This window comes from Acartia tonsa, chromosome 8, assembly GCF_053477335.1.
Source record: "Acartia tonsa isolate MP-2025a chromosome 8, ASM5347733v1, whole genome shotgun sequence".
Taxonomy (NCBI): Eukaryota; Metazoa; Arthropoda; class Copepoda; order Calanoida; family Acartiidae; genus Acartia; species Acartia tonsa.
In genome coordinates, this window is record NC_137267.1 from 13,388,740 (window position 1) to 13,399,647 (window position 10,908).

The 10,908-nt window shown below is 29.1% G+C and overlaps 2 protein-coding genes across 2 annotated transcripts in view; both read right to left on the reverse strand.

Moving 5' to 3' along the window:
* The window catches only part of LOC145326043 (ubiquitin carboxyl-terminal hydrolase 8-like), a 236,124-nt gene that overhangs the window by 39,600 nt on the left and 185,616 nt on the right, over positions 1–10,908 (reverse strand). Inside the window, exon 2 of the mRNA XM_080169139.1 lies at positions 4,028–4,089. Coding sequence (XP_080025265.1) covers positions 4,028–4,072 — 45 coding nt within the window. The 5' untranslated portion in view covers positions 4,073–4,089. The remainder of the gene's footprint in view (positions 1–4,027; positions 4,090–10,908) is intronic.
* On the reverse strand, positions 4,090–6,879 carry LOC145326047 (uncharacterized). Its single transcript, XM_080169144.1, has 3 exons — positions 6,716–6,879; positions 5,703–6,288; positions 4,090–5,030 (listed from the first exon to the last, which is right to left on the reverse strand). The coding sequence occupies exons 1-3, from the start codon at positions 6,843–6,845 to the stop codon at positions 4,556–4,558; spliced, it is 1,191 nt and encodes a 396-aa protein (XP_080025270.1). The 5' UTR covers positions 6,846–6,879; the 3' UTR covers positions 4,090–4,555.

Below are 10,908 nucleotides of genomic sequence, written 5' to 3' on the forward strand. Positions count from 1 at the left end.
TTTTTTATATGATTCCTCATTTCAAAATTTCATATCATCATAGCTTTATTATTAGGGGGATATTTTAATTTTGCCTCTTAGATTTTCTTGCAGCAATTAAGCAGAAAATGACTGATAAATATTTTAAATGATTACAAAACTTAAATACTTTTTAGTTGAGTTAAGAGCCTAGACGTCCAACCTTTTTTGGGGGGGGTTGGGGGTAAATTTATTTAAGGGGGGGTAATTCTTTTTTTTTTGGGGGGGGGGGGGTTAAATGGCGCGCGAAGCGCGCCGCAAATTTGTTTTACCCCCCCAAAAAAAAATTTTTTTACCCCGGAGGTAAAATTTGTTTGGGGGGGGGGGGTAATTCCCCCCCCCAAAATTTACCCCCGGGGAAAATTTTTTGGGGGGGTAATTTAAATTTTATTAAAAATTTAGTATTAAAAATTCGCGCGAAGCGCGCCAAATTTTTTTAGTTAGAGATTTTTTATTTTAGGGGGGGGTATTTAACCCCCCAAAATTGTTTGGGGGGTAAATACCCCCTCCTAAACGGTTGGGGGTGCCTACGGCACTCCCAGGGTAGGGTAAAATTTTGAATGGGGGGGATAAAATGAAAAAAAATTTGGGGGTGCCTGCCTACGGCACCCCCAAATTCGTTTGGGTGGGGGGGTAATCGCCACTTTACCCCCCCCCCCCTTGGACGTCTATGGTTAAGAGCATGCTAAAAAACTTTACCTTCAATAACCATGCAAAGTACTCACCTTAGATTAATTATTCTATTAATAGACAAAAAAAATATCTGAAAAAAATACTGTATAAAAGCATCTCAAATATCTAAAAAATTTATATTTGAGATGAAATTGAAAAAAAAAATGTATATTACCATAAAAAAAAGCAAAATTAATGTACAAAGTTATAGGGTAATTTATACTACTTTAACTACTTGAAAAAACATCTTATTTATGCAAATTTTTTTTGGAATTTAAGAAATAATGAAAATACTGAATCATGAAAATTTCCAAAAACTGAAAAATACTGAATAAAATTTTCAAATACTGAAGAATACTGAAGATTTTCAGTATACTGAAGAAAGTGGCCACGCTGCAAATATCTAATTTTATCTGTATCATTCTCATTTTCATTATTAAAATCTAATTTAATTTTAATTTGTTCCCAAGTTATGGAATCCTCCCTTTTATTAAAGATCATAAATTTAGTTTTAGTTGGATTAAGAGACATTTCATTGCAACGAAACCAATCACAGATATTTTTAAGTTCAATGTTGAGTATTTCAATTATCTCATTCAAATCTTTTCCTGATATCAAAAAATTACTGTCATCTGCAAAGAGTAGTGTCATTAAGCTAGTACAATTTTTAATATCATTGATATAAACTAGAAACAAAATTGGACCCAAAATACTTCCCTGTGGGACACCCTTGCTGATTCCTAATAAATCACTTTTTTCGCCATTTGTATAAACAAACTGATTTCTATTACTTAAATAGTTTTTAAACCATTCTAATTCTAATCCATGTATACCAATTTTTTAAAGTTTTTTTAATAAAATTGTATGCGAAATTGTATCAAAACATTTAGCAAGATCACAGAATACCCTATAGTAATTAAATTTTCATTTTTTGCTTGTCCTAGATAATTCAAAAGGTGAATCATAGGATGTAGTGTAGATTTTTTTGCTTGAAATCCATATTGATGTTCATAGATAATTTGATTAAATTCAAGATATCTTGTGAGTTGTTCAGATACAATTTTTTCTAACAATTTTGAAAAAATAGGTAGCAAACTTATTGGACGATAATTGCCAGGGTTACATTTATCCATTTTAGAGCTGTTACTATATTTAAAAATTGGCAAAACTTTAGCAATCTTTAATTGTGAAGGAATTTGACCTGTTTTAATAGATTGGTTAATAATGTGAACAAGAGGTACGGCAATACTATTTATAATTTGTTTTAATAAACAATTTGATAATCCAAACATGTCAGAGCTCTTTTTATTTTCCATTTTTTTCACTAAATTAAAAAGAACATGAATATTTATTTCTCTTAGCTTAAATACACTGTCTGTATCAGGAATAAAGTCGCACGGATTAAGTGGGGAAGGGTTAATTTGGCTGGCAATTTCATCAGCAATTGAAGTAAAATAAGTATTAAATTTGTTAGAAATATCATGATTATTACTGTAAGATGTATCATTGACAATTATTTCATCTATACACGATGTCTTGTCATTTGATTTTGAGATTACTTGTCTTAAAGTTTGCCAGGTTTTTCTTAGATTTTCTTTATTTTGATTAAGTTGTTCCCTGTAAAAAATTTTCTTTGCATCTTTTATTGCCTTATTGTAAATGTCCCTATATGTTGTATATGCAATGTTATTTTCTGGTGTTTTATTTTTTGAATAAATTGTCCCTAGCTCAAGTTTTTTTCGTCTAGAAATCATAAGCCCTCCCGTCATAAATCCCTCTATTTTATGAATATTTTTATTAAATTTAACTTCTTTGATGGGAAAATGTAAATTAAAAGCACAATCAAATACTTCATGAAAGTTTTCAAAACTAATTTGTGGGTTTAATTCATTAAGAAAATTACCCCAGTTGTTCGTGTTTAACATTGCATTAAATTGAATAATTTTTTCACTTGTTATATCCCTGCTGATAAATGTTTTAGGCTTTTCTGTTTTTTGTGTTTGAGAACTAACATGAAAAATAGGGAAATGATCAGAAATTGAGTTCAGAATAACGCCAGATTCCAATGTATTATTGCAAGAATTAGATAAAATATTATCAATCAATGTACATGAAGCATGTGTAACTCTAGTTGGTTTAGTAATTAAAGGCAAAAACCCGTTAGATAAAGTGTTCTCTATAAAATCATTTGTTTTTAAATGAGATTCAAATTTAAGGAGATCTAAATTCAAGTCAGACATGATGTAAGAGTCACCTTTATAAGATGACATTGCTGCTTGTAAATTTGATATTTTATCAATGAAATATTCCATCTGATCATTAGAACTCATGCCTTGTATTGGAGAATTAGGACGATAGACACAACTAATTATATTGCTTTTTTTCTGTTCAGTAATAACTTTCAATGTTAAAGATTCAAAAAGATTTTCTTCAAAATATGATAAATCATCAATTACAGTAAATCTATGTTTTTTATGAATATAGATTCCAACTCCCCCTCCCTTCCCCTTTTTTCTAGATGAGAATACAAAATTATAATTTTCAAGTTTATATTATATAGATTTTGATCAATAATTGAAAATATTTCTTGAATACAAATTATGTCAAAACAAATGTTGTTTTGTAGAAGAAAATTGATAGGTATATTCTTTAAATTCATCAAATTTCGAGGGTAAGGAACCAAGATTCCAGCTTAAGAATTTTATCTTCCTGCAATTCTTAAATTTATTAATGAGTTGTGTGTTGTCAAAATAGGAACATTTTAAATCTATACTGAGATACGGGCTTTCAATTTCGTTTTGATTTGCACTATTTAATTTATCAGCAAAACATTCATTTAGATAATTAATAAATGTCAAAATTTTAAGAAAAAATAGCACATAAAAAATATTGTAAAATTTTTGCGTGAGAAAATTTAGGAAATTTTATTAAGGAAGGGAAGGAGAGAGGGGGTGAGAATATTTTAACTTCCTGTTGAAATAAGATATTTAGGGTGTATGAAAGGACAAATTTAAAAATTGAGGGGAAAAAAATAGCGAGAAATACTATTTTGAATAAAATTCAATTACTAGTTTAATTTAGAAGGTTAAGATTAGGTCATAATTACTATTATATATACTAACTTTGAGCACTATTTAATTGTTCATTAGTTCATTGCATGATTTATCAAAAAACTTCATTATTATGTATTGATTAACTGAATATTCCAATGGAAAATTAGGACAAAAGTCGAGCAATCAAAGAGCAAAGCAGTATACCTATATAAGAGGTAATGAATGAATAAACGTATGAATAATGATATAGAAAATATTTATAGAATAAATTTGTATGAACAAACCTGTAATTCAGGAATACTTGAATAATTGTAAACTTGTTTGGTCATTGTAATATATGTATGTATCTGAAAACAATATGAAAATATAAACACTGTAAGAATTTTAATGTGAAACGTTGTACAAGAATTATAAATCATAAAAAAATTACAATTCTATTTGATAACGCCAGGTTCTTTTAGTAAGGTAAGAATTGTTTATTTGGGATAAAGTAATTTTAGGTCTTGGATGATTTGTCGAAAAATTTGACATTTTGTTGTCAAAAAGTAAGCATAAAATAGGGTTTTGGGATGCAAGCAAATGACAGTGGGTATGAAGGGGAGAAATTTATACAGTAAGTGGGTTTAATTAGATAATTTTGACAGAACTAAGTACTATTGCAACTAAGGTAAAAAAATTTAGGTATATTATATCAATTTTATAGCTTTATTTTTAAGATATTTCGCTGTTTTTTATATGTATGTAGGCATTCTTTTAACAGCTAACTGGAAAGCTTGAAACAATTTTTCTTTTTCTTAATTAACATCATTTTATTATTCAGTTGCCATTTTAGAATTTGCCACTGTCCAATTAGAAATTTTATGAATTGTTCTCATGTGTTTCAGCAGGGCAGTCTTACAACTTAACTCTTTATTGCATAAATCACATTCAATTCTTAAATTTTTCTTATGGACCAGTCTTATGTGCTTATTTAAAGTTTCTTTGCTTGAATATTGTTTACCGCAGTCGTCACAATGCACAGGTTTATGCTTTAATGTATTATGAGTAGCTATGGAGGGTACTATAACCCCACAAACATCACAAAATTCACCGATAACATCAATATGTACTTCCTTTTTGTGCACAAACAATTTACGTCTTGTTTTGAACTGTTGGTTGCATATTTTACAATGGATAACTTGGTCAGTGTGCTTCTGAATGTGATCTTTGTAGCAGCGAATATTCTTAAAATTGTCCTTCCCGCATGTTGGACAAACCAGGTTTTCTGTGCTCTGCTCATGAAAATTTCTAAAATTTTTAGGGATAAAATGGAAAATTAACAAGTACCTACATGGCCAATTATATCTTAGTATAAGTGGCACAGCAATATTCTCATAAATACACTAAAAACCACAATCAACACAGTACAATGTCCAGTGGTTTCTTTTAATAGGAGTAAGCAATGGAATGACAAAGCCTAATAAAAAATTTTGAATGGTTGAGAATACTATTAATAATTGTTATAGATATAAACACAACTATGATTTTCTAATTTTATATTAAGATGTTGTAAAGGAGAATTAGAAAAATAATAGGTATATCTTGTATTTTGAATCTAACTTTAATACCAACTTACTTAATGAAAAAAACTTTGGATTTACTAACATGTCCCGGTCCACTATTTTAGAGAAAAATAGCGGCTGCACCCCTAGAATAAAGGAGGATTGCATTCGAAGAGGTAAGGAGGAAGCAGGAAAATAGCCTAAAACCATGCTAAGACTTACATCTAAAAATAAAAAGGGCAAAATCATCCCGAAACCTATGCTATGCTTAACTTAAATGGAGAACTCAATTGTTTCAGTAGTTATTGAAATCTTAAGCTTTGAACAAAAAGAAAATGACTTACTACATTATTATAATAGATGTTAAAGAAAAGAATGTTTTGAAAGGTAAATATTAATCCATTTTATCCTTAAGTACCTAACATGAGCTCTTAAATGTGCGGGCTGAAGAAAGATTTTTCCACAACTAGGACACGTCAATCCTGCCGAAACTTTTCGCAGCGGGCAAATTTCTTCATGTTTTCGCGCATTTTTAATCGGCCTGTTGCAAAATGTGCATCGATCATAATGAAACATTGCTTTGTGTTGGTCTGATTGAAATTGAATATACAACATGCCCTTACAGTCACTGCAAGATTTTGTAACAAAATGAAATTCAATGTGTCTAAATAGGGTTGGAAGATTTGCTCTGTTACAAACACCACAGCGTTCCATAATTTCTCCATCTTTATTTTCTATTTTAATGAAATATTCAAAATTCTTAGTTTCTAGTGCTGTTAAGACTCCTTCCAAAGTAAGTTTGTGATTTTTATTACGTAAAGATTCTAAATATTCTAAAAATTGTTCTGCTTTAACTTTGTTTGTATAGCCAATATCGGACTTTGTTGTTGAGGAATTTTTAATTTTTTGGACATTTTTATTTAAAGACTTTTTGTTAATTTCAATACTTTCTATGTCATGTTCGCTCAAAATACTATCACAGTCACTTTGGTTATCTTCTAATCCTAAAATTCAAAGAATTTATAAAAAAAGGACCCAAAGTATAAAATTTTTCTATAACAAATATTCTTGCAATGTGCGATAAAATAGCAAAACTTGAAATTTCTTTCTCCCCTTCCTGTAGATAGAAAATCAGATTTTGAGGTGATCATTATATTGACAGAATAATCATCAAATCTATTCCCGTATGAGCAGTATTATAAAAATGTGATACAAAAAAGTATTATTTACTGTATTTAAAATTAATACTTGAATATGCATAATCTCTAATATCGTAATGCATATTGCAGTATTAATTTGTAATACAATAATTTATACCTATACATTATTGCTGTTTTAAACACCATAAAGATCACTTTGAGAACTGAAACAAAATAGGTAGTTTTTGATCTGATGAAATACTCCTCAAAATTTATATCTCTAATTTTTTACCTTCCTTATTTGTAATAGAAACTTCATCATCAATGTCCAACTTAACCTCAGTCAAAGGTGAAAAAGAATCATCGTCGAAATTAATTTTGGGCTTTTTAGACGAAACATCTGTATAAATGATAAGTTCCATGATTGGTACAAATTGAATTTGTTTGTTTAGATGCATATAGATTAAAAATTAATCTTTAAATGATCATGCAGAATAACAGATTACCAGGCTTTTGTTCGATTCTCGGGAGTGAATTATAGAAAACACCAAGAAAATTAATTTTTAGGACATATGTACCTAGCACTTAAATTTTTTAATTTAATAAAAAAGCCTTTAAAAATATAGTTGGAATCCTGAATCGGCCAAAAATAAGAATCCGGCTTTTTTTGGACGGATTCTTTTAAGAATCCAAATCCGATCCAAAATTTTGACGGATTTCCATCCCTAATAATTTTAATTACAAATACTAATATTAAATCATTCATGAAACTATCCCTTTTTTTTCATATTTGATGGATGTATGATCTTTATTGATTGATTTATTTAACCTAATAGAGTCTCCTTTTTCAAATTTAGTAGATTTAATCGCAGTATCTAAGGATAAATTGAGCAATGTTTTTTTACTATTTATAACACTAAGTTTTGTACCATCTAGGTTTAGAATGAGATCCGTAGGTAAAGCTAATTTAGCTGCTAAACTACAAACTTCTAATATATTTGATTCTATGCTTGTCATTAATTCTATCACAATCTCAAAATCACTGGCCATTTTTATTCATTTATTTATTCTTAAACCATAGCATTTTTAAACAATATTAGTTCTGAAAGTAAAAAAATTGCAAATATTAATTTTATATAGGTACCTAGATTTAATGTACGATTTACATAAAAAATACTTTGTATGACAATAAATGTTTATATAAAAAAATTAAGGTATAGAAGTTTCGAGCACTAACAATTGGGTCTATATCAAGTCTCATAATAAAAAATAAATTTAAAAAAGTATTTTTTTATGGTAGGTAAAAATTTTAAAATAATATTTCTTTAACTTATTATACTTCATGCAAATTTTACATATCAAACAAAAATTTTGCTATCCATTTGTGTTGTCGTCCATTTGGCCATTTTGTGCACATTTCTCATGTGCTTTATCAGGGCAGATTTGCAGCTAAATTCTTTATTGCACAACTCACATGCAATCAATAGATCTTTTTGGTGTACAAGCTTTACGTGCTTTCTTAAACATAGTTTATTTTGATATTGCTTTCCACAGTGGCTGCAATCAACTGGTTTATGTTTGATCCAATTATGTTGCTTTATCGAAGGCACTTTAATACCACAGATATCACAAAATTCACCTATTACATCCATATGCACGTCCTTTTTGTGCCTATACAATTTACCAGTCGTGTTAAATTGTGCTTTGCATATCTTGCAATAGAAAAAAGGATCAATATGCTTTTTAACATGCCATCTGTAATTCACCATATTTTTAAAATTAGTTTTACCACAAGTTTCACAGACCAAGTTTTTAGTGCAAGGTTTTTGTTCATGAACGTCTCTGACATGAGCTCTCAGGGACGCAAGTTCACTACAAATTTTCCCACAATGATGGCATGTCAGACCTGAAGGAACCTTGCGTCGTGGACAAATCTCTTCGTGTTTCTTGGCATTTTGTATGGGCCTGTTGCAGAAACTACACCTTCCATAATGGTATTTCTCTCGATGCCGAGTTGATTGAAAATTTATATAATACATTCCATTACATTCGTTGCAGGATTTTGTTATAAAATGATGTTCAATGTGTTTTAGGAGAGTTTGGGATGAAGCGCTGTTACAGACCCCACATCTTTCTATCACTTCTCCATCCTTTTCTTCAACAGTTATAAAATATTCAAAGTTGTTAGTATCCAATGCTTCAACTATTTCTACCACAGAAAATTTATGATTTTTTAGTTTAACTGAAGAATTCAAGTGTTCCAATAGAATTTCTGCCTTTTGTTGATTTGAAAACTGTTCTTCACATGGTTTATTTATGTTTCCTGATGAATTATTTCTGGAAGAAGATTCCACATCATCATTCTCAGATTCGTTTGTAAGTTCGTCACTTTCATTGCCGTTGTCTACTTCTAAAGATCAGTGGGGAAATAAGATTACTGGTCTTATATAATAAAGTAACAAGTGTTTACATCTCCTGTAAGGATATTTAAAAAGATAACCCCCAAAACAAGTTAATTTTTTTATACAAAAATTTACTGGGAGGGATTCAAATTAATTTTGAATAAGTGAACTAGTCATGAACGTAGAGTTAAAAAGGTACCTACCTAGCTACTTAGCTATAAAAAATGTAAGAAAATATTCAAAATATCTACTAAAAATCTTCTTTCATTAGGTATGTAAGCAGTTATTTAAAAGTCAAATAAAAAAAATAATTAAATTACTATTAATCTAATTTTCCTCCCTTGATCATGATCAATAATATTTCCATTTTCCATAGGATTTAACTTCATTTTAAATTCTAACTTCGTAGATTTTATTTTTAGATTATTTGAGTTTAAGCTGTTTATTTCAATCACTGGTTCATTTTTAATAATGGTTCCTTGTTTATTTTCTGTCTTTACTGAATCAATATGATTAGTTATCACTTGAGAAAAATTTAACAGCAAGTCTTTACATTCTAATAAGCTTAATTTTGTGGCATTAAGATTGATCATTACGTATCTGGGCACGCCCACTTTCCCTGCTAGTGTGCAGACGGTCGTCATGGATGTTTCTAGACTCTGGATTAATTCTAACAATGTTTCCATGTCGCCTGACATTGTAGCAATTATATATTAAATTTCCAAAATAATTCTATGGTGATTAAAACATTGTATAAGTAGGTATTTTCTGAAATAAAAAATATCTTTTATGTTTAACATCTGAAACATTTTTGAATGGATATTTGTCTGTCTATAGCTTAAGATCTCCAGAATTGATGGAGCTTTTATAGTAAGATTACCGATCAAGAGATTGTATTGTATTGTACAGAATAGCTAGAATTTGTTCAAAACAAAAGCTTAGCTGGGATTCACTTAGGTACATAATCATTACCTTAAACATACATTTCAGTATATAAAAACATTGATTTTATACTTACATGAAACATTAGACACATTACTTTAATGTCAATAACTATAGCTTCATAATATATATATTGTACAATACATTGACAAGCAGGATATATGTCTATAGTTTAACCTTCACAATTAATTTGTAGATTAATTATATTTAGAGTGCCAAACACTCCTAGAATCTATGGGCCCTGGTTTTTGAACGGAAAATATTGATCGTAGCACAAAAAATATAGCATAAACCACCCAAAAACTATTTACTAAGATATTAAGTAGCCCTAAAATCAACACAGGGGCTGAATGAAGCTTCCCTAAAATGGAGAACTCATTGTTTTGACGGACAACTAACTAAAACTTTACTTATAAATTAGATAAGACTTTCAAAGTATTTGAGTTGACATTGGCAGCTTTCTGATTTACAAATATGTAAACTTGTGGGTTGAAATTATGGTTCGTTTTAAATACAAATTAACGAATTTTAATTAATTAAAACAAGGTGTGCACAATAAGCTATTAGGAATTCGATGACAAATTGTTGTGTTGACGAACTGCGCCTTGTTTATGTTTCCTTTATTTTGATTGGAAACCGCGGCATTCTGCGCACAAATAAAAATCTTCATTTCAAAATATTTGGAATATCATAAAAAAGTGGATTTAAACCAAATTACAAAGTAATATCAATCATAACAAAATAAAATTACACAGATTTTAGAATATCTAAATAATGAATCCTGAAAATGATCATGTTTATAAAAGATTTTCTACATTTAAAAGCTGTCAAAATTCTTTCAAATGAACGACGACATTCAGCTGTTTTGTCACTTTCCTTTAAATGAAACATTAATTTCATGACATTTTTTCCTTAAATTAGAATTTATTTTAAGAGAAAAAAAAAATAATTTTGATATATTTTCTATATTGAATGAATACGAATCTAAATAATTAATATTCTTGTTTTTTTTCTTAAATGGAGTAAAATGCATTTTATATCTTTAAATTTTTATATAAGGGAGGGAATTTTTGTGTAGATAGTATTTGTTCCCTAAGGACATCACTGCCACACCAAACCATACTCCACATCTATTGATGAC